The 23,525-nt window shown below is 43.5% G+C and overlaps 3 protein-coding genes across 3 annotated transcripts in view; all 3 read right to left on the reverse strand.

Annotated features, from left to right (window-relative positions):
• LOC115463707 (zinc finger protein 2-like) overlaps positions 1-837 on the reverse strand; it is a 255,895-nt gene extending 255,058 nt beyond the window's left edge. The window contains exon 1 of the mRNA XM_030194425.1: positions 559-837. Coding sequence (XP_030050285.1) covers positions 559-582 — 24 coding nt within the window. The 5' untranslated portion in view covers positions 583-837. The remainder of the gene's footprint in view (positions 1-558) is intronic.
• The window catches only part of LOC115463703 (zinc finger protein 208-like), a 216,776-nt gene that overhangs the window by 66,577 nt on the left and 126,674 nt on the right, over positions 1-23,525 (reverse strand). Inside the window, 2 exon segments of the mRNA XM_030194420.1 lie at positions 11,759-12,127; positions 12,130-12,358. Coding sequence (XP_030050280.1) covers positions 11,759-12,127; positions 12,130-12,358 — 598 coding nt within the window.
• Positions 12,382-23,525, reverse strand: part of LOC115463710 (zinc finger protein 398-like) — a 37,803-nt gene continuing 26,659 nt past the window's right edge. Inside the window, exons 5-7 of the mRNA XM_030194430.1 lie at positions 16,744-16,872; positions 13,426-13,533; positions 12,382-12,959 (exon numbers count right to left, since the gene is read on the reverse strand). Of these exons, the coding sequence (XP_030050290.1) occupies positions 12,481-12,959; positions 13,426-13,533; positions 16,744-16,872 (716 nt within the window). The 3' untranslated portion in view covers positions 12,382-12,480. The remainder of the gene's footprint in view (positions 12,960-13,425; positions 13,534-16,743; positions 16,873-23,525) is intronic.

A 23,525-nucleotide genomic window follows, 5' to 3' on the forward strand; every position in this document is an offset into this window, starting at 1 on the left:
CTACGCGGGCCAGTGGAAACAGAGATTAACCAAATGGCTTCCTTGCTTACAGTGGACTAGAAAGGCTCACTTCCACTCCAGTCTATTAAACCTCCTTCAAGATTCGCCAGAAACAAAAGCAAGTGATAAGTAGTAGTAGAACCGAAGCGCTGGGTTATGGCTAATGATCGCTGCATACTACAAGCAGCGAGGGCCTTCAAAGCAAAGAAGCGCTCCTTCTGTCACTAAACTTTTATTACCCCGAAGAACGCTAGATCCCGCCCTCTTCCCCCCCCCCCCCCCCCCGTGACCTAGCGTTACCGTCGCTCGACGGGGGCCTCGCAACTTTTGAGGAGGACAAGATTGCTAGGCAAATACGAGGGTCCGGGAAAATAATCTTCAGCGTTGAATGCATCAACAGTCTTCTTTTAAAAACAAATTTTTTTTTGTGGATATATGTAAAACGTCCCTATCTACACGACTGGGCAAAGAAAAAAAACGAACTTTTAAAGGTGTTTTTAATTGAATCCGGGAGGATCCCGCTATATCCATCTTTTACCGAGGAGAAGAATTTCTTACCTGATCAGAAAGCAAGACAGACATTTCCCTCCTGTTTTTCTCCTGAATTCTGGAACTGTGACTGGGATAGGTTAAAGGCAGGCTGGAGAAAGATGAGTAACACTAGAGGAGGCTGGGCTGACTCTTGAAGGTCTCAAATAAATTCCCTCTTCTCCCACCTGTGCATATCTGAGACTGGAGCGTGCAAGGATTTCCAGTCCCGGGAGACAAAAAATAGTCTGCTTTTCCGAATCGTTTCTGCTTTTTCCTGCAGCTTCCCTTGAGCCATACAAGAAGAGAAATCAGCTAATCACGCGCGAAGCTCTTCACTCCCCCTCGCCCTTGTGAGGTCATCCTGGAGTAGCCCACCTCCTTAAGGTGGATCTGTAGAGATAGCAGGTCCCACACAGAAAGAAATAGATCAGAGAAATTATTTAACCCCCCCCCCCCCTTCTCTCTTTTGTACAGCCACCAAGGAGCTAATAGAGAGGAGATGAAGTGACGTCAAAACGCTGAAACCAATTAGGTCCGTCTGAGTTTTCCCTTCCCCTCGCAGCCGTCATCCCTGTATACTCCAAACAAAGCAAGCAAAAAATGCCACCTTGTGCAGCATACGGAGGAAGCATAAAAACGGGATAACTTTTCTCATAGGTAGAATAGTAATTTGTTATAAATCTTAATCAGTGGTCAGTTGGAGGGGCTGGTTACAGGGACCAGGGCCGGTTTTAGCAAGTGCGGGGCCCTATGCAGACCAATTTGGTGGGGCCCCATCCTAGCCCCGCCCCCACCCCACTCCATTGATAATATTCAATTTTTAGAAATTTTTTTATTTATGAAATTTCCAATAATAAAGACAAATGAAGCTAAACTTGTACAGAAAAACTGATTGAAATAATAAGCACAATGCTATCATGAACCCCCCCCCCCCCAAAAAAAAAATATTTAGTTCAAGTCCACTACAATTAGTTCCAATTCTCATAATCCTGGGGGGGGGGGGGGGGGGGGTCAAGCAAAAACACACTCATAACCTTACCAAACCATAACAGCACTAATTCCAAGGACAGGACGAGCACAACCTTATGCGTGGAAAGGCAGAAATGTAATTACACCAGGCTCTAAAACACCAATACACTACCTCGTGAAAAAAACAAAACAAAAAGGGCTGCAAATGCTACATGCTAGCAGGATACTGCACCTTGATCACACATGAAAAACACATGACAAAATAGATATGAAGGCAAAATACTGAACTGGAAAGTTACCTCAAGAAGTCAGACTAAGCATGCAGCAATACTAGAAAAATTGAAACTTACATGCAAAATATCACAGATGCACATTTCCAAAAGCTGCTCTACGTTAGCTGAGTTTAAAAGACAAGCTGCTGATCTAAAAAATAGATTTTTGATGAGAGGTTATCCTAGATCAGCTATAAAGAAAGCATACATTAGAGCTAGGTTTGCCCAGAGACAACTCTTATTGAACGAAACTGAGAGGATGGAAGAAGATCGATTGACATGTATACTACCCTATACAGATATTAGTAAAAAGATATCCCAAGTGATTAAAGGTCACTGGCATGTGCTTCAACTATATACATGTTTTGTAGAGCCTCCCCTGATGTCTTTTACTAAGGGCAAAACACTGGGAGAACGTCTAAGTAAAAATAAATTTTTGGATTACAGAGCTAGAAATACTGCCCAGGGGGGTCATACTAGTTGTGGTCACTGTCAGTGGTGTGCTTCGGCCATCACGCGGGACAGTTGGCAAGTACCTCAGAAGGAGAAAATAATAAGAAGTACATCAATGACTAATTGTGATAGTAGCAATGTGGTCTATGCAATTGTATGTCCCTGCGATTTGGTATGTATTGGCAGGAGTGCTCGACCTATTAAGATCCGTTTGAACGAGCACAAATCGAGGATACAAACGCAGAATATGCAGGCTCCTTTGGTGAACCATTGGCTGCAGAAACAGCATAGAATTGAAGACATTAGATGGAGGATTATTGAATGCTTAGATGTTCAGGAGGAGGGAGGGTCCGTGAAGAAACTCTTAAACTTTAGAGAACAATTTAATATCTTTATGCTACAGACGGTTACACCGATGGGCTTAAATGCAGAAATTGAATGAGCAACCCTTATTTAATCATCTCCAACCTACCACCGGTAGCAGTGAAGGGAGGAAAGCTACCGGTGGAACGCCATGGGGGGCGGGGTTCTAATGGGAGATACGTCAGAGGTCAGTTGGTATTTAATTAATTTGAAAAAACGCTGGCGCCATCTTGGCTTTTGAATTACTTTTGCTGAGCTGGCGCTAACAAGATCATGGGGTAAGTTTTGGGGGGTTTTTGGTTTAAATAAATATGCGCCCTAGACATAGGCTGACTGCTGATGTATGGGGTGTGGATATAAATGAAATATCTTTTATATTGTAGGGGATGTCCTTGAGACAGCTCATTTCGGAGCGAAACGTGCATGTCGGGCAGCCTAACCCCCGGGTCTGATAAATAAAAGAGAAAGAAAAAGAAGATAAGTTCAATTTAATTTATGGGTTTTAATAATTTGAAAAAAAAATTATAAAATCATTTGAATAAACCAATGAAGAGGTTGATGTGTGCAAGTATCACCAGATTGAGTAATCGTTGGTGATTGCACATCACTGAGGTTTATGGGAAAGATATATGGATATATTGAAAGTTACTGTACTGAAGATCTGAGGAATGTGGGGTACTGAATATAACATTTAAATTAAGTTTGGACTGGTTGGGAAGATTTTCATTTCCAAAAGCTGACATATTCCAATTAATAAATTCTGAATAAAATACTTTTTTCTACCTTTGTTGTCTGATCATTTGTTTTTTCTATTCGCTTTGGTCCCAGTGTCTTCTGTTTTATGCAGTGTCTTCTTTCCATTTGATATTTTTTCTCTCACCATGTCCACCATCCTCCTGTGTCCTTATGTGTCCTGTCTACCATCTGTAGCCCTGTCCCTATCCTTTCTCCAGTTTCAGCATCTGCCTTCAAAGTGTTCCGATCCAGCCCTTAAATTCAGCAATTTCCCCTCCATGCATATCCAGCATTTCTCCTCACGCCCCTCCTTCCATGTGCATCTACTTTCCTCCCCTCCCCTACATCCATGTCCAGCATTTCTCCTATATCCCTTCCCCTTCATCCATGTGCATCTCCTTCCTTTGTCTTTCCTTCCCTCCATTCCTGCCCAACATTTCTCCTCTCTCCCCTGCCCTCCATGTCCAGCAATTTCTCCTCTCTCCCTGGGCCCTACCCTCCCATCCATGCTCCTCTGTCCCCTGCCCCCTCCATTGATCCCTATCCAGCAATTCCCCTCTCTCCCTGAGCCCTCCCCTCCCCTCCCATCCATGCTCCTCTCTGTCCCCTGCCCCCTCCATTCATCATCCCTATCCAGCAATTCCCCTCTCTCCCTGAGCCCTGCCCTCCCATCCATGCTCCTCTCTGTCCCCTGCCCCCTCCATTCATCCCTATCCAGCAATTCCCCTCTCTCCCTGAGCCCTGCCCTCCCCTCCCATCCATGCTCCTCTCTGGCCCCTGCCCCCTCCATTCATCATCCCTATCCAGCAATTCCCCTCTCTCCCTGAGCCCTGCCCTTCCATCCATGCTCCTCTCTGTCCCCTGCCCCCTCCATTCATCCTTATCCATCAATTCCCCTCTCTCCCTGAGCCCTGCCATCCATGCCCAGGTCCTCTCTCCCTTGCCCTCCGCTCCCATGTTCAACTGCCTGCCTGCCTGCTCTGGCGCCCTCTTCTTCCCCCCCCCCCCCAACCAAGGATTTTTCTTTTAAATTTACCCTCCGTCGCCGGAATCCCACAGCAGCGTGCGTCACTGAAAGCGCTCCTCCCCTCCCAAGTCCCCCCGACGTCTCTAGCAGAACACAGAAGCTCTTCCTGATTCGTTCATTCTCAGTGTCCCGCCCTAGAGGGCAGAACACTGAGAATGAACGAATCAGGAAGAGCTGCATTCTGCTAGAGACGTCGGGGGGACTCAGGAGGTGAGGAGCGCTTTCAGTGACGCACGCAGTACGCTGCTGTGGGATTCCGGCAACGGAGGGTAAATTTAAAAGAAAAATCCTTGGTTGGGGGGAGAAGAAGAGGGTGCCAGGGTGGACAGTGGCAGTAAGCATGGCACGACGGCGCCCTCCAGGTTGGCGGCCCCCTGCCATGCTTACCGTCCATGTCGGAGTCGGACCGGCCCTGGGAAGAGGCTGACTGAGGCGCGCCGTGCGGGTCCCCCCTAAGCGCAGGGCCCTATGCGGCCGCCTCGGCCTAAGACCGGCCCTGACAGGGACACCCTAGCAGGTGCTATATTCGTGCAGAGATTTTTTTTTCTCCTAGTAATGGGCCACTACAACAGACTTATGAGAATCAGATGCTTAACATTCAGAGTTTCTAGCTATTTATTTATTTATTTATTTATTTATGTCATTCATATCCCACATTTAACATGTATTAGGTTGAAACCTGGGAGCATTTGAAAGCTTTTTTTTTTAACCTGTGCCTAGATGGTTTGTGGGAACTTGCATCTTCTGTTTTGAAGAATGCAGTAGTATATTATAAAAATGCACTTAATATTGTTTATTACTCTTATTTACTATTGGTTGATATACAGCAGAAGTTAACAAAGTCAACTTCATGCTTTGTAATATAATTTTTAATAGCATTTTTCCCAATTACCCAAATACAAATACAATTATAATGTTAATTGTACGACCGTGTCTGCCTCTTATAGTAGCTTTTGTGAATTAAAGCCGTGTCAGAAAAATATTTGCAAGTGCAATTTTATTATGCAGGCAAACAATACACCACCAAAATGCAAAATAGCAAGCAGCACAAAACTCCAGACTGCCCAAAAGACCGCAGCTAGACTCATATTCGGAAAGGTGAAGTATGAGAGCGCTAAACCCCTCAGAGAAAAATTACATTGGCTTCCACTAAAAGATCGAATTGCATTCAAGGTTTGCACCTTAACCCATAAAATCATCCATGGAGAAGCTCCATCATACATGTCAGACCTAATTGACTTACCTGCATGAAACATCAAAAGTTCATCACGTACCTTCTTAAACCTTCACTACCCCAATTGTAGAGGACTCAAATACAAAACTAACAGCTTCATACAAGACACCACAGACTTTCTGAATAAATTGAAAAATATCAAACAATTACCACCAAACACCAAACACCCTTCTGGTCACGATGGATGTAGAATCACTATACAGCAACATTCCACATGCGGATGGCATAGCTGCATGTGGAAGACTCCTAAAAAAAATCCACACTGGACCATCAATACTCACCAGAAACTATTACAAAATTAGTCAAATTCATTTTAACTCACAACTACTTCCGCTTTAACAATGATATCGATCTACAAATAATGGGCACTGCAATGGGCACCAGGACAGCACCCCAATATGCCAACCTTTTTATGGCTGAGCTGGAAGAGACATTTCTGAATACATACCAGACCAAACCTCTAAAATACTACCGGTACATCGATGACATTTTTATGATTTGGACGGAGGGGGAAGAAACTCAAACAATTTTACTATTCCTTCAATACATACCATCCTACAATCAGATTCAAAATTGACTACTCCCCAGAAAAAGTCAATTTTTTGGACACCACAGTCTCAATCAGTGATGGCTGTATACAAACATCTATATACAAGAAACCCACAGACAGATGCAGCTACCTCCACAACTCCAGCTTCCACCCTTCACATACAAAAAGATTCATTATTTACAGCCAAGCCACAAGATACCACCGTATCTGCTCGGACCCAGAGGATAGAGACAGACACCTTGACACCCTGACTGCATCCTTCAAACAGAAAGGCTACAACCCCAAAATAATCTCCAAGAATATTGCCTCCTCCCTCAAAACACCCAGGGAAAATCTACTACAGTACAAAGAAAAAAAAGCCACAGACAGAATTCCCCTTGTAGTGACATACAACCCAGAGCTGGAGAAACTGAGGAAAATCATAAGAGACCTACAGCCACTACTCCAGGAAGATGAATTACTGAAAGAAACATTCCCATCCCCACCAGTGCTGGCCTTCCGACAGCCACCAAATTTAAAACACAAGCTGATCAGAAGTAAACTTCCAACACAGACGGAAAAAGAAAAGGGCACATTTCCCTGTAACACAGCCAGCTGCAAACTATGCCAAAACATTTCACAAGACCCCACAGTCATTCACAAAGGAAAAATATTCAACATAAAGGACTATTTTGCATGCTCATCTTCCAATGTAGTATATATCATTCAGTGTAAAAAATGTAACGAAGGATGCTATATTGGAGAAACAAGCCAGATGCTTAAGACAAGATTCAATCTGCACAGACATCACATGAAAATAGCCGGTGCCAGTCAAGCCCCCACCCCTGTGGGCCAACACTTCACAAGACCAGAACACTGCACCAGTGATTTCACAGTAAGAATACTGAAAGGTAATTTTAAAACAATACAGGAACGTAAGACCTTTGAAATAAGAATGATTGAATATTTTGACTAACAGGACTACTACTACTACTACTTGACATTTCTAAAGCGCTACTAGGGTTACGCAGCGCTGTACAATTTAACATAGAAGGACAGTCCCTGCTCAAAGGAGTTTACAATCTAAAGGACAAATGTACAGTCAGTCCAATAGGGACAGTCTTGATTTCCTGAAAGGTATAAAGGTTAGGTGCCGAAAGCAACATTGAAGAGGTGGGCTTTGAGCAAGGATTTGAAGATGGGTAGGGAGGGGGCTTGGCGTAAGGGCTCAGAAAGTTTATTCCAAGCATAGGGTGAGGCGAGGCAGAATGAGCAGAGCCTGGAGTTGGCGGTGGTGGAGAAGGGTACTGAGAGGAGGAATTTGTCCTGTGAGCGGAGGTTACGGGCGGGAACGTAAGGGGAAATGAGGGTAGAGAGGTAATGAGGGGCTGCAGACTGAGTGCATTTGTAGGTAAGAAGGAGAAGCTTGAACTGTATGCGGTATCTGATTGGAAGCCAGTGAAGTGACCTGAGAAGAGGGGTGATATGAGTATATCGGTTCAGGCGGAATATAAGATGTGCAGCAGAGTTCTGAACAGATTGAAGGGGGGATAGATGGCTAAGTGGGAGGCCAGTAAGGAGTAGGTTGCAGTAGTCAAGGCGAGAGGTAATGAGAACGTGGACGAGAGTACGGGTGGTGTGCTCAGAGAGGAAAGGGCGAATTTTGCTGATGTTAAAGAGAAAGAAGCGACAGGTCTTGGCTATCTGCTGGATATGTGCAGAGAAGGAGAGGGAGGAGTCGAAGGACTTAATAAGGATCTGGGTTTTCTAACCCATTATAAACCATAAAGCTGTATTTCTCTGTTTATTACCCTCCTCTCACCTACCAACACCCATCCTGTTAGAATATCAATGAAATGCTTTGATGTCCCCATGTATACCCCCACCCTCTCTTATATATACTATCTGCTATCACATTTGCTTCTTTCCGATCTGACGAAGAAGGGCAACCTTCGAAAGCTAATCAAGAAATGTATTAAGTTATGTCCAATAAAAAAGGTATCATCTTATTTTCTTTTCCATGTTTTATTTTGTTTGATTTCTATTGATTATCTTTACTCTGTAAGCCACATTTAACTTGAACCTACTTTTGTGATAATGTGGGATTTAAATGTAATAATAATAATAATTAAGCTTCATATTCAAAGGCGTCAAATTAACAGTAAGTTTTACTCTTAAGTACTGGATACATTTCTTAGCCCACCGTTAGGATAACTTGTCTTTTACAGCCAGTACCAAAGTGACATTTAGCAATTCAGATTTAAAGGCATTCATTTTAAAACTGGACAACTGTCCAAAATCCTGTAGCTCTTGAAGGATTTAGAAAAGAGATCTCAGGATCTCCCACTGACAATATATGTCATCCGCAAAGAGTAATATTTTAAAATCTTCATCCCCCATCCGGATGCCCTGACTATGCAGTTACAGTCATATTATTTATTTTATTTATTTATTTATTTATTTATGTTAATTTATATACCGTATCTTATTGCATCTGCAAAACAGAACGGTTTACATATATATAAAAAAATTGGTATATACAAATAAACAGACATAGTAATTCCATTCATGACAGGAAAGCACAGCAATCAAGATAAACTACATAATAAATCAATACAAGTTAAAAATCTACAAGAGGCTCTACTATCAGAGTAAACAAAAGTGGGAACATCGGGCACCCCTGACAAGTTGTCACGGTCTCAGGCTCTCTGACACTGGCACCACGTGAGCCCTTGGACCGCTGCCGACAAGCGGCAACAGTAGGCAAGACCCTCAACCAGGACTGGGTAAGCAAGCAAGGCAGGAGAAGCTGTAGACAGGCAAAGCTGGAACAACCGAACTGGAACCACAGGACTGAAACTACAGCAGTAGGCAGGCAGGGAAAAAGCAGGACAGAGCAACCGGTCTTCACCTGCGCTTGACCACCATTCCCCCAGGAGTTGAGCCCCCAGGTGCAGGCGGCCGGCAGGACTTACTGGACCTAGTTTGCAAACAGACTAGACCAACAGGATACTAAACAAGCTTGACTAACACAGGGATCGGGACTACTGAGGATACGGGATTCTCAGACAGGGAATAGGATACAGAACAAGCTTGACAGAAACCGGGTTAGGGTTCAAAATAGGAGTGCCCACAGGCACCCAGACAAGAACAAGGCATACAGGTAAGACACAAGACAAGGCAGAAGTGCTCCTACAGCAGAGCAAGACGGAAGTGCTCCTATCAGCACCAGAAGGGTAAAGCAGGGAAGCTCAAACAAGCAGACAGAAGTTCTCCTAACAGCACAGCAAGACAGAAGTGCTCCTAACAGCACAACACTAACCTGGACCATTGGCATTTGCAAAGGCAAAGCAGAAAGTTTCCAGGTGGCTAATAAGCCCATCAGCAGCTGAGGCTCAGCAATCTCAAGGCAGCTAAGGGTTAGGCTAGCTGCCAAACTTCCAAGCAAGACTGGGGGCTAAAATATCTGGACCGGACTGAAGAGAGAGTTTGGAAAGTCCATGGCAGCCACCGGTTCTGGCCACCAGAGGGCGAGAGGAGCACAAACCAAGAAAAAGTCACAATTGTGACACAAGTGCTCCTGGACAGTCAAAAGCTTCTAGAGTACCCTCCATTTACCCACACCCTAGCAGTGGGGGGTGAGTATAGCGCAGAAACCCTGCTCTGAAAGTTAGGCCCAAACCCAAAATGAGTAAGAATATGCAACAGAAAACCCCATTTCACCCTGTCAAAGGCCTTCCCAGCGTCAATGGCAAGGAGAGTCATGGGTATTTCAAAATGTTTGCCATACTAGATTAAATTAAGAGTACATCTCACGTTGTCTCCAGTGGAGCACCCCTGTATAAAACCACATTGATCTTCCCCTGCTATAGAGCGATAACCCCATTCAACCTGCTGGCCAGCACTATAGTGAGCAGTTTGACATCTTGATTTAATAGGGAAATCAGTCTATAAGATCCACAAGAGGTAGGGTCTTTTCCAGGTTTAGGTAGTACTGTAATTCCCGCTTTCATCATAGACTGGAGCAACTGTTCTCCCCAAAGAATGGAATTAAAAATGTGCATTAACACGAGGGCAAGACAACCACTGAACATTTTATAGAACTTAGATGAAAAAACCATCTAGTCCCAGTGACTTGCCAGGCGTCAAAGTAGCAATAGCATCCTTAATTTCCTGAACTGAATCTGTCTCTCAAGTACTGCCACCTGCACACTATCTAATTTGGGTAAGTCAGCCACCTCTAAATAGGCATCAACTTGCTCTTGTTCGGGGTGCACCTCTGAAAAATAGAGGGCCTGATAAAACTGAAGGAAACTATGCCTCACTTGTGCAGGACCTCTAGTTCCTTGAAGAGATCTGAGCTTGTAACTTTTTTGCTTTCAGTGATGAGCCAGTAATTACTCATTCTGTTACCTTCTTCAAAGAGGATCCTACATGTGATATTCAGTTCATAACCAACCCTATCTGCCCACAGATTAAGCAGCTGTACCCTTAAACCAGTGAGCTGTGAGCTCAAGTTTAGAACAGCTACTCACAGTGATCTATTTCTTGCTGCACTTGAGTATCTTTCTGTTGCTTCAGATGTTTCAGTTTAGATGCCCACTTGATTAAATGACCCCTGACATATGTTTTAAACCCACCCCAAAAAGTGCCTATAGTTGTGTCTTAAATGGTGTTATGCCCAAAATATTATGGGATTAACTGATAAAGATCTGAAAGCACCTCCACCTCATCATCTAAAAGGCTCTCATTAGGATTACTGTAGGGATCACTCACTAGACCTTAGAAAAATGTCACACACACCGGTGCATGATTGGACCAGACAATCGCCTCCATTTTGGACTTCTGAAAAGAAGAGATTGGTCTGCAAAATATATTGAGAATCCTTGGATATGAGTCATGAGATGAAGAATAAAAGGAATATTGGATAGTCCAAGGATTCAAAGCTATCTAACAATCTATTAAACCCATATTGGACTGGAAGGCCTTAAGAGCTAATGTGTCAGCTTTATAATATTGTACTCTTGTAGTATTATCCAGCAGAGGGAAAAGAATGACATTAAAGTTCCCAACTATAATCCAATGCCCCACTTCTTAGCATAAAATTCTTTTTGATGCTCATTAGGACGTAAACTGAAACAACTGAAGTAATGATATACAAGAACCTCAAATATCTACATGAGAGCCAAAAATCATAACAGTAGCTCGATAGATGTAATCTATTTCTATGAAACCCATTCCTCCTTTACCTCTAGGAATGTACAGTCTAGGCAAACACTTATAGATGACCTGGTGGGCATGGAAGAGTTCTTATTTGTACATTTAGTTTTTCAAGGTCTTTAAGAGGCCAGTGCATAATTCCAAAGCTATTTGAGAGTGCAGGAAGTGCTAGTTGATTAATAACCAGTACCTTAATCTATGATGTTAATGCACTTTTCAATATCAGCTTTAGTCTCCTATAATATTCTTTACTGATTTTTTCTTCTCAGCTATTCCTGTTTGATAGTCGTTCCTTCTTCCACTTCTACATATTTATACACATCTTCCTGTTCAAGTTTCTTTATTTCACAGTCATCAGTCAGAGAGACGTATTCAGTTTTGCTCAACTTTGCCCTAAGGAAAGTTAACTTAGCATGTTTGTTCACATTTTTCTCTATGGTGGATTCTTTCATGCTTTCTTACATTAGATTTGCTGCTGAAATATTTATCACAATCAGAACATTTATATGGTTTTTCTCCAGTGTGGATTCTTTCATGAATTCTGAAATGATGCTTTTGAGAGAAGCTTTTACCACATTCAGAACATTTATATGGTTTTTCTCCAGTGTGAATTCTTTCATGAATTATAAGGTAATGTTTTAGTGTGAAGCTTTTTTCACATTCAGAACATTTATATGGTTTTTCTCCAGTGTGGATTCTTTCATGAATTTTGAAATGATGCTTTTGAGAGAAGCTTTTACCACATTCAGAACATTTATATGGTTTTTCTCCAGTGTGAATTCTTTCATGAATTATAGGTAATATTTTCGACTGAAACTTTTACTACATTCAGAACATGTATATGGTTTTTCTCCAGTATGGATTCTTTCATGAATTCTGAGCTGGCATTTTCGACTGAAGCTTTTACTACATTCAGAACATTTATACGGTTTTTCTCCAGTATGGATTCTTTCATGAATTCTGAGCCGGCATTTTCGACTGAAGCTTTTACTACATTCAGAACATTTATATGGTTTTTCTCCAGTGTGGATTCTTTCATGATTTCTGAGGTTATTTTTTTCAGTGAAGCTTTCATCACATAGTAAACATTGAAATAGCTTCTCTCCCTTGAGGTGCATTTGATGCAGTTGTTTCTTGCTAAATCTGATTAATTCATGTCTTCCCAAGTCATTAACCTGACTGAATTTTGTATCATGTACAGAAAAAGGTTCTCTTTCTTTGGGAAATGTTTGATGAATTTTAAGTTGTGATTATATGCAAACAATTTGTCACATTCCGTATACAGGAACGGCTTGTCTTGTCTTTGAAATTTATTTTGTTTTGTCAGGTTTGAATTCCCAGTGAGCATTTCCTCACATGTAGTGCTCTGACATAGTCTCTCTCTGCTGATTCTCTGATTTTGTCTGAGATTTGGGCAGTTGGTGGAATTTTTCTCTTCTTCAGTACATACATTCAATTTCTCTACTTTTAGGGTATTTTCATTCGCTCTAGGTGGTCTTACGCTACTAATACCTCCCACACTATCAACTGAAGGATCTGGGCTGTCTCTGAAGGGGTCTTTGTGTTTCCATTCCTCCCTCTGCTGCCCATCGGACATGCTCATTCTCTTATTGCAGAATCTATCATCTGTTGGAAAAAAATAAAAGTATGTACATAAATTATACAGCTATTGAGCAAAACATATATAGGCAAATATCCCTAAAGGAGTCTTTAAAGATATTTGTTTGTAGACAGGTGATAAGACATAAATAGACCATCCTGATCTTATCTGCTAGTTCTCATCCTCCCCACCAGTCTCTGCAGTGATTCCCTTCACTCTGATTACACTCACTAACCAAAACTCTATGTGAAAATTTTGAAATATTTCACAAGACCTAGCAAGGATTTTATTATAAAGGAATTGTTGGCTCACTGCTCCTAGTATCCTGGTCCCTGAACCTCACACCTGGTAGCTTAAGAAAAGTGAATTCTAATAACAAAGAAATAAAAATATAAGTGAAAATCACTAGTAACATTTACCATCTATGTGAAAATTTAGCAGTACTCCACAGCTCATAGCAAGGAATTTATTATAAAGGAATTCATGGCTCACCGCTCTTGGTATCAGTATCCTCCTCTCCTCTCTCCAGCTGGTCACAGACAGGAGCCTCTTCCATTTTCAGGATCTCTATTGTGGGCTCAGCAGTGTAATTTTGGCTTCCTGTAAGAAGAATGGAAAAATAACTTCAGGTTTTAGAGGAAAGCTTAAGACATAAGAAAAACAAAACATGGCTAAAATGGAGATGATAAGAATTTTATGATCCTGGTGGAAGGAGTTAAGGATCCTGAGAAGTTTTGAAATGAACCATGTCCTGCAATATTAAGGTAATGAAAACTGAGCAGAATATGCCCTCTTTAACCTAGAGCTATCAATGTGGGTCTTTCTCTCTCCCTTCTCCAAATCTTCCTGACTCCCAACATGGATACTAGTGATCACCCTCTCTTTCCTCCTCCTGTGGCTTCTTTTCGAGGCCTTACTACCTCCATCCTTTTTCCTACACCCCCCCCCCCCATTTTCTATCCCATCCTGCCTAATCCATACCAGTAATGCAATATTAAGTCATTCTGCCTCATTCCCACCTTCTACTGCTATCAGTGTGGTGCTTCCTAAATCCTTTCTTTATGGAGTCACCAATCTGGCCATCTTTCCTCATTCTTCCTGTTGATCCCAGTCGTCTTTCCTCCAGCCTCTTACAGTAAGACCATCCTGCCTGTCTCTTTCATACTGGCAGAACTGTGCAGCTCACAGAGAACAAAACACACAAGCTGCTGAGTAGGTGGGAGCATGGGCATAGTTTTGAGGGGGGCAGTGCCCCCCAAACGGCTTGCATGGCGGCATCTCTCTTTCTACTTCCTGGAGGCTCCGGTGTCACTCTTTCTCCTCTCCACCCTTCTCCCACTGCAGCCTTTCTATCTTCCGGGCTGCCGACAATGTTAGCAATGTAAGCACGCTGCCTGCCTTTGCATGGCCCAGAAGCCTTCTCTCTGCAGCAAACGACCTGCCTTCGCAGAAACAGGAATTTGCAATAGAGAGAAGGCTTCCGGCCACACAAAGGCAGGCTGCATCCTTACATTGCTAACACTGCTGGCAGCCCCCGGAAGATGGAAAGGCTGCAGCGGGAGCAGAGCGGAGAGATGGAGGAGTGACACCAGAGCTTGCAGGGGGGAGGGACAGAGTGTGACAGGACCAGTGGTGGCGGGGCGGGGGGGAGGGAAATCAAGCGACACCGGACTTGTAGGGAAAGAGGGAGGGGGAAGGGTGGGTGACACCGGACCTTGTGGGAAAGGAGGGAGAGAGGGAGGGAGAGTGACAGCGACCATGTGGGGAGGGGAAGGGGAGGAAGGAAGATTGGGAGAGACACCGAATTTGGGAGGGGGGAGGGAGGGAAAGCAACACCGGACCTTGTGGGGGGAGCGGAGGGGGGGGGGTAGGGAGGGAAAGTTACACCAGACTTTGTGGAGGGGGAGAGGGAGGGGAAAGCAACACCGGACCTTGGAGGGAAGGAAGGAGAGAGGGAGAACGTACCTTGGAGGGAGGGGGAGTGACACTGGACCTTGCAAGGGGGGAGAGGAAGGAAGGGCATGGGGTATAGCATAAGAGATATAAGAATGGCCTTAGAAGCAAGGGAATGGAAGAGAGTCAGGGATGGTGCTGGGGACTGATAGAGTGATGAGATCCAGTGGCAGGTAGATGAGAGCTAAGAGGATGAGAAGATCAACAGAGACTAAGGTGAGAAAAAGGAGGATAAAACACAAAAGGGGGGGACATGAAATGAAGGTCACTGCCAGACAGATGTAGAGAAGGAAAGGAAGGACAAAAAGAGAGAGAAGAAATGGAAACGCCAACGTGGAAAAGAATTGAGAGAAGACTGACACGTAGAAAGTGGAAAAGAGGTAGAAAAGAAATATTTTTATTTAATACTTAAGGACTGAGATGTGACTGCTTTGTGAAATGTACGTCTTTCCTATTTTTGTAGAGTACAGGAAATGACGTCAGAAGAAGGCGGGACATTGAGCGAAGGGAAGACCAGTAGAGACGTCGGGAGCGCCACCTCCTTCACTGATGCTGCGCTGTTCGTTGCTCTGCCAGCCGGACGGAGGTAAATTTAAAAGAGATTTTGTTGGGGGAAGAAGAGGGCGGGCAGTTAGGAAATGGGAGCGGGAGGGCAGGGGAGAGAGGACAGTGATCATCTACACGGGGGGGGGGGGGGGGCCGCGCTCGCGCTCCAACCGCTTGTCTGCGGGGGAGCGCCACCCGATCCCTTGCAGGGGGGCGCCACAGACCCTTGGCACAGCCCTGAACAGATGACCACTATGAATAGTCTAGAAGGGAAAAGAGGAAGAGTAGTGGAAGGGTCTTTTAACATAGGACATTAACACACAGGTAAATTGTTCAAGAGGCTTTATGGGCATTTATCTGCATGATAATGTCCTTTGTTGGAAGATCCTTCCACTACTCTCCTTCTTTTCCTTATTTTGTATCATGTGAGGGTCTGTCCATGTTCTGCATGTGCACAGGTGAAGGATTCTGCTAGCATGTAGTGTCTGTACAGGAATATGTAACAATCCAGATTGTTCCAGTTTCCCAGTAGCAGGTATATTGGTGTTTGGGTGGGGGGGGGGGAGGGTAGTTTTTCTATCTGTGTGGCATGATATGGAGAGTTGCTGATAAGGAAGAAGAAAGAGCTGGGATTTTGAGAAAAAGAACAGAGATGGTGCTGTGTCAGACCTAGGGAAAGTGCACTCTCCCCTTGCTAATTTGTGAGAATGTGAGGGGCATAATGACAGAAATTCCCCTTGGTGCTGGCTCATTTCAGTTAAAAAAAAAAACCAAAAAAACTTCATTGCTTTGATATACTGGTTTCATATTCACTGTTTTAGTCTGGAGTGTGTGTTTTTTGAAGAACCATAATGAGTATGTATATATGCAAATGAATTTGCTAATAAGCCAAGCCACACCCTCCCCCCCCCCCAAATGAAATGACCAAACTACGCCCATGGGTGGGATGAAGGTTAAGTATCTTGGAGCAGCCCTGAAAGAGGCCAGAAATAGTGAGAGATACAAGAAAGATTACAAAAACTGATAAAGGATGAGACAGAGTAGATGCTGAAAGAAAACGTAGGGACAGATATGGGAAAATGGTGTGGGAGAATAAGAGAAAGAGAGGATCGAAAGGTAAATCAGATAATGGAAGGAGAAAAGTAGAAATAAGGAAAACAGAACAAAAAATACTATACAAACGACAAAGGTTAGAAACAGGGACCATGATTAAAACACCTCATTCTCACTGTGCCTGGTCCAGAGGAACTGTCTTTCTTGTACGACATGTTTGGATTAGCTTGTTTCTAGCTTTAATTCAAGCTACATCACCTGTTTGATGCAGTTTCTCATATATGCCTGTGGTGGTTAGATTTCCTCTTTCCTCAGATCCCTGAGGCTCAGAAAAGAATCCTTCTTGCCCAAATCGGAATAAAATGTCAGGCTTGACATTGTGGGAGCCTGTTATAGGAAAAAGATAGTAAAATATGTTTTTTTTAAAAAGGTTACCACATGGCCTATACGTGGTTAGAATTATGCTGTTTTCGTATGCACAAAAAAAAAGGGGGTAGTACTGTATTAATCATCATCAGAAATATATTCTAACAATACCCTGATCATTTTAATATTGAGGTGAGCAACTTCTTTCCTGAAAAGCTACAATACCTCCCACACTATCATGGCTGTTCTTCATCTAGTTGCTGTAGATCAGAAATCAGATTCTGTCTGACATCACCAACTGGAAATCTGCTAAATCATTTTGATTCTATGAGAAGAATGGCAAGAGATCTTCAGCCTGCACTATTGAATATTCAAAAGGGTTTCCTGCCCAGTTAAACCCCATTAAGTAACCACATAAATGTAGGACAGCAAAAAGCTAAATTTAACCAGACACTGGTCTGAATATTAACTGGTGCACTTTTACAAAATTTCAAATAATTGCTTTCTAAATGGATATCTAAGGTTAACAATTTCCTCAAATGAAGCCTGACAAAGGCAAATGCTTGATGATGAGTATACAGCAAGCATAAATGCGAGGAAATCAACTGAAAGACTAGTGGGCTGAATATAACGATGTACAGGGAATGACTTCAGATGTGCTACCAAATAACGTTGCCCCATAATACAGAGCCCTGAAAACTAAGCATAAAGTCTTGAATGTAATAAGTGTAAAGATCTCAAAACTGCTGAAATATAATCCTGTATGACATCTAATATTTAATGTATTTGAATAGTGATATACATAGAAACAGTAATCTAAACAATAACTACATGATGTCACCTTAGGAGTCATGACACAAGAAAAGGATCTAGGTGTCATCATTGTTACATTGAAACCCTCTGTTCAGTGTGCAGAGGTGGTCAAGAAAACAAATAGAAGGGTAACTAAAATGATAAAAGATGAAATGACTTCCCTAGGAAGAAAGGATAAAAAAAGTTAGAACACTTCAGGTTAGAGAAAAGATGATCGAGGAGAGATTTATTTATTTCAGATCATTTATACCCTGCCTTTTGCCGCAGTTTTGCAGCCCCAAAGCGGCTTACAATGAACTAATTAAAATAAATACATTACAGTTACATTTCAGTAGTTAGGGCAGGAGAACAAGGTAAGAAGGGAAAGGTAAGGGAGGCAAAGATGAACGGCAGACGTCCAGGCGGGCCAAGAGGGATGATGGAAATCCAGGCTGACACGAATAGGCCCAGCAAGGTGATCCCCACTCGGGGACTGCAACAGGGCCCAGGTGGAACAAATGAAGCACTGAAGAACCAGCAACAGCATGCAGAGGTCGGACGAAGCTGGAGGCAGGCATCCACTGCGACGGAGATGATAGAGGTTTGCTGGTTTACACTTTCCAAATTGATGGGCCGATGAGCAGAAACAAACGCAGGCACTAGAGGCTGTTAGCGCCATACTAACACCTGCGTTTGCTACCGCCTCATGATCAGAGACCCAGAGCGCGTGAACACAACTAGCATGCAAATGCATGCAAAACAGGGCTCTTAACTAAAGTAGCATGCAAATGCATGCTAAACATGTATACTCTGGAGGAAAGGAGAAACAGGGGTGATATGATACAGACGTTCAAATATTTGAAAGGTATTAATCCGCAAACGAATCTTTTCCGGAGATGGGAAGGTGGTAGAACAAGAGGACATGAAATGAGATTGAAGGGGAGCAGACTCAAGAAAAATGTCAGGAAGTATTTTTTCACAGAGAGAGTAGTGGATGCTTGGAATGCCCTCCCGCGGGAGGTGGTGGAAATTGTCGAGAATTTAGGGGTCCCGAGCCCCCCCAAGAAGGCTAGAGTGACCTTAATCTGACTCCATCTCTAAATAACACTAGTACTGGGGTAATCAAGGAGTTATTGCCTCTAAGGGAGACGTTAGGTCTAAGGAAAAGATACCAGCCTTATGACAAACTGGATTTAGATTCCAAGTTATACAATGCATTTATACTTACAGCCTTTGATCATTAAGTGAAGCCCACAAATCATCATTTGGAATGAGGAGTTTATTTGCCAAGGTATAAGTCAAATCAGTGATTGACAACAGGCATGTACAATCAATTAATTATAGAAATATGATAAGCTGCAAACAGGTGTTAATTATTTGCTAATCTTTTATAATTTCTTTTACCAATTAGAGGTTTTACAAGGGAAAGCAATTAGGTAATTTGTCAATTCTGTTGGACACATTGGTTTCCCTTGGAGAGAGAGTGCCAACCCTTTTCTCTCTAGCTTAAACCAGGAAAAACCCTGATTTTTATAGGTGCCCTCAGGATATGGGTAATATGACAGTAGATATACCTGATTGGATCTATGCTAATGTCATGGTTGTCACTGATTGGCTCATACTAATGAGTAGCTTCTATCTTGCTAACATGGTTCTATCTTTAGCTCGCTTCTTAAGCAAGACCCTGCTCACAGGAAAGTCTCCCTCCTCTCTTGGACAGCTAGTTCCCTCTTTTCTCTGCACCTGGCATGACTCACTCATTGCTCAACTTGTTTTTCTAACTTACATTAGAGAAAATTCCACTTTGTAACAGATACGGGCTTCCATTTTGTGTTGAAATCCTCCATTTTGTTTCCATATCTATTAACTTAACTTTTAGGCCTCAATCTGGGCTACAAACTAGGTCATACTTTTCCAGTAAGCTCCCAGTTATGTCAGCCATCAGATTTCTGACTCAGCCAAGGTCTGTAATGGCCTGAGCTCTATGACTAGGCCCACCACCATTCCAGTGGGGGGGTCTCTGGCTGTATCATAATTATACATTCCCCACTTGTCACCCCCTCTGGAGAGGGGTGACACAAAGCTCGTCAAGCTTGTCATCATCCATTCCAGAAGGTGGCAAGCTATCAAACGAGAGGGGGAGTTTTGGTCTTACAAATTGCTAGAAGGTATGGTGCAAGACAGGAAACTTCATTCTCAGGTGATATATTATTTGGGCATATGGAATTCCCTTTATATTACCCAATCCTTAGGGCCTTAATCATGATGTCATCTCTCTTGAGACTTACTCAAACCTGTAGTGAGACAGGTTTTATGAATGGGACAAATCCATGAGTTCATCTACAAAATCCCATGAAGTATAAGTATGTGGGTAATAGCAATTTCAGGTGGATCATACTAATAAACATTTTCAGGTCTTTCTATGGCTTCTATTATATCTGTTGCATAGCGCATGGAGAGATAATCTAATGTATCTATCTCAGTGGTCCTCGGAAGGAATAGTGGTTTTGATTAAGCATTGTTATGGTGGCTCAACAAATATATGGTTAGTACTCAGATTGCAGGCTGTTTAAGGTTGTAGGTATTCAGAATCCTTAAACAGGTCGGAATTCCTGGACCTTACTATTTCTCATCATTGGCATCCAATCATGAGCACTAAAAAGTGGATAGCAAATATGAGGTTACCATATACAGCAAAAATGGTCAATCCTAGGAAAATGTATATTAACAAAGGTCATGCATGGAATTCAAACATGCGTGGGATAAGCATAAAGGAATCCTGTGCCGAAGGAATGGATCCTCAGGAGCTTAGTCAAGATTGGGAGGCGGGGCTGGAGGTTGGGAGGCGGGGATAGGGCTGGGCAGACTTATACGGTCTGTGCCAGAGCCGGTGGTGGGAAGCGGGACTGGTGGTTGGGAGGCGGGGATAGTGCTGGACAGACTTGTACGGTCTGAGCCAGGGCTGGGGAGGTGAGGATAGTGCTGGGCAGACTTATACGGTCTGTGCCTGTGCCAGAGCCGGTGGGTGGGAGGTGGGGCTGGTGGTTGGGAGGCGGGGATAGTGCGGGGCAGACTTATACGGTCTGTGCCCTGAAGAGCATAGGTACAAATCAAAGTAGGGTATACACAAAAAGCAGCAAATATGAGTTATCTTGTTGGGCAGACTGGATGGACCATGCAGGTCTTTTTCTGCCGTCATCTACTATGTTACTATGTTACTATGTATCCCCAATGATCAGTGATCAGCTCGCCAACGATTGGAGCTGGCGTTAGGTTTTCCAGACCATCGGGGAGGAATCTTATAAAGGGTCCAAGCTGGTTGGGTGTCCATCTTTGGAAGCACTAAGCCAGGGCCGTGCCAACACGGTAAGCAGGGTAAGCACCGCAGGGGGGCGCCACCTTCCCGAGGTCTGCTCACTTGCAAAATCTTTACCTGAAGTTGTGATTCTCCTTTCTCCCCTGCCCTTCCCTCTCCACATCACGGAAGTGAAGGCAACCCAGCAGTGCTGTGGCAGACAGGCTCTGCTAAAGTTGCTTCAAAGAGTAGAACCAGTGCTATATATGTCTTTGGTGTGGGAAGAACTTCTCATTCAGGGTGAGCTTGAACAACATTCAAATTAAAGAGAACAGTTTTGGAGGGAGGTGTGAAAGTGAGACTGGGGAGAAATAAAAAATAAATAGTGTAATTGTTAAAATCTGTAAGTGGTTCAAAGTTTTTGGTTTTTTTCGGAGCATGTACACTGAGACGAGGGCATGACTGCAATGATGTGTGCATAATTATCAGGTAACCTGATATCTACAGCTAAAAGCCATTTCATTGGCTGGTGGTTCAAACAGTAGGTTTCAACTGTTTAGCTGACGTGTGTTGAAGAGCTGGTAAGTGAAAATCTGATTGCTTTTTTTGTGTGTTTGCTTTTATATAAAACATTCTGCTTGGATAGGAAGAGTCTGTGATATGAGAAAATACATTTTGCTTTAATGAAATTGCTAAACTTTAGAGTCAGAGACTTATCAATGAGGGATACATACAGTGGAAAGGAAGCCCTGGAAACGGAGTTAAGAGGACAGATAGCAGCAGAATCAGATACTGGGCCAGCATGATCAGAAAAAGAAAGTCACCAGACAAAGGTAGAAAAAAATCATTTTATTTTCATTTTAGTGTTTGGAATATGTCCACTTTGAGAATACTTAACTTCAGGTCCAGTTATTGGATAGTCTGGCTCATATTCCCACCTTTTTTGTTTACACTTTGAGAATTTACATCTGCTATCTTATTTTGCAATGTATAGCAATTTATTTTCTAAGACTATTGCTGACAATTCCTGTCAGTGTGGCAAGTGGTGAGCGATCATTTTCATGGTTAAAAATCATAAAAAATTATTTGTGATCAAGTATTTCGCAAGAAAGGCTTGTAAGCCTTGCCATCTTGTGTCACAGGGGGGCGCCAACTGATAGTCTGCAGGGGGGCACCAGAGACCCTAGGCACGGCCCTGCACTAAGCTGTGCTAACAGATTTAGCACATGCTAACTATTACCACACGCTAAATAATAAGATGCACGTGGGGGGGGGGGGGGGGGTCACGTGATGCTGGCAGGCTGAGAGGACGCTCGTAAGCCCTGCTCCACTCCGTGAATATTTCTCACCTGCAAATTTATCTACTTCTTCTACCCCCACCGGGGCAAATTACATCTGATCCTGCACAGAACTTCTTGAAGTTTTGGAGGACGGAGCCCGGTGCCTGATTGCTGCGGGGTGACTGGGTATGCCAGCGAAAACGCCGCGGCCTGCTCAGGACCTCGTACTACCATCTACTTCCAAAATGGCCACCCCACCTGCTCACACCGCAGTGGTAACTCTACAGGAGGAGGCAATACGAGAGCTGACAAAGCAGCTCACGGCTCTGCTTGATGACCGACTGTCGAAGTTACAAGCATCGGTGGATACTATAAACGAGAACTTGGAGAGGCAAGCGGTGCGCCTCCAACAAGCAGAGGAGCAAATCAGCCGACAGGAGGATAGATCGGAGACCCTAGAAGGAAGAATGGCAGCGATGGAGACGTTGACAAAAACACTCGTCCAGATGACAGATGATGTAGAGAACAGAAGCCGGCGTAGTAATATCCAGATTATCAGATTGCTGGAATCTATGCAGGACAGAGACTTAAGGGATTTTGTTGTCAGATGGCTGCCTGAATACTTAAAAGTAGAACACTTACAAGGCCAGATGTGTGTGGAATGCGTGCATCGAGTGGGGGCCGTTAAAGATGCGGATCAGCGCCCGAGGCCAGTATTGGCCAAAATTCTGGACTACTCTGACAAAGAAAGACTAATGCAAGCATACAGGGTGGCCCGGTCAGTGGATTACAACGGTGCGCGCATCTTGTGTTTCAAGACTATTCAGTTTGGGTATCAGAGCAGAGGAGGTGAATGGGGCAACACTGCAAGATTCTGTACAATAAAGGGATTCGATTTGCGTTGCTGTACCCACGAAGGTACGTGTGACACACGACAACAAGACCTTATTTTTCACTGACCCTTTGGATCTCAAAGCATTCATGGACAGGCTTTAGTAGAGCACTGTTGACCAGAGGGATCATTCTGAACTGAGATGTTTGGACTGGGTGAAGGGAGAGTGGTATTCGACATTAGTAATATGGAATCTGAGGATCCAGACTGTCAGATAGCACCAGGGGGCACCGCAAATGGTGGCTGTGGTATGCAGAATTAATGCGGGGGCAACAGGGGAGTTGGACCTATGGACTGTTGAACTTTACTGTTGAGTTGGTTGCTTGGCTATAATGAGCATCGAGGAGCCAGTTTGAGAAAATTACCCTAGGCACTGTTGCCGTTCTTATTGCTGTATTAAGGATGGGGGTGAGTC

Source organism: Microcaecilia unicolor, chromosome 2, assembly GCF_901765095.1.
Source record: "Microcaecilia unicolor chromosome 2, aMicUni1.1, whole genome shotgun sequence".
In the NCBI taxonomy this organism is placed as follows: domain Eukaryota; kingdom Metazoa; phylum Chordata; class Amphibia; order Gymnophiona; family Siphonopidae; genus Microcaecilia; species Microcaecilia unicolor.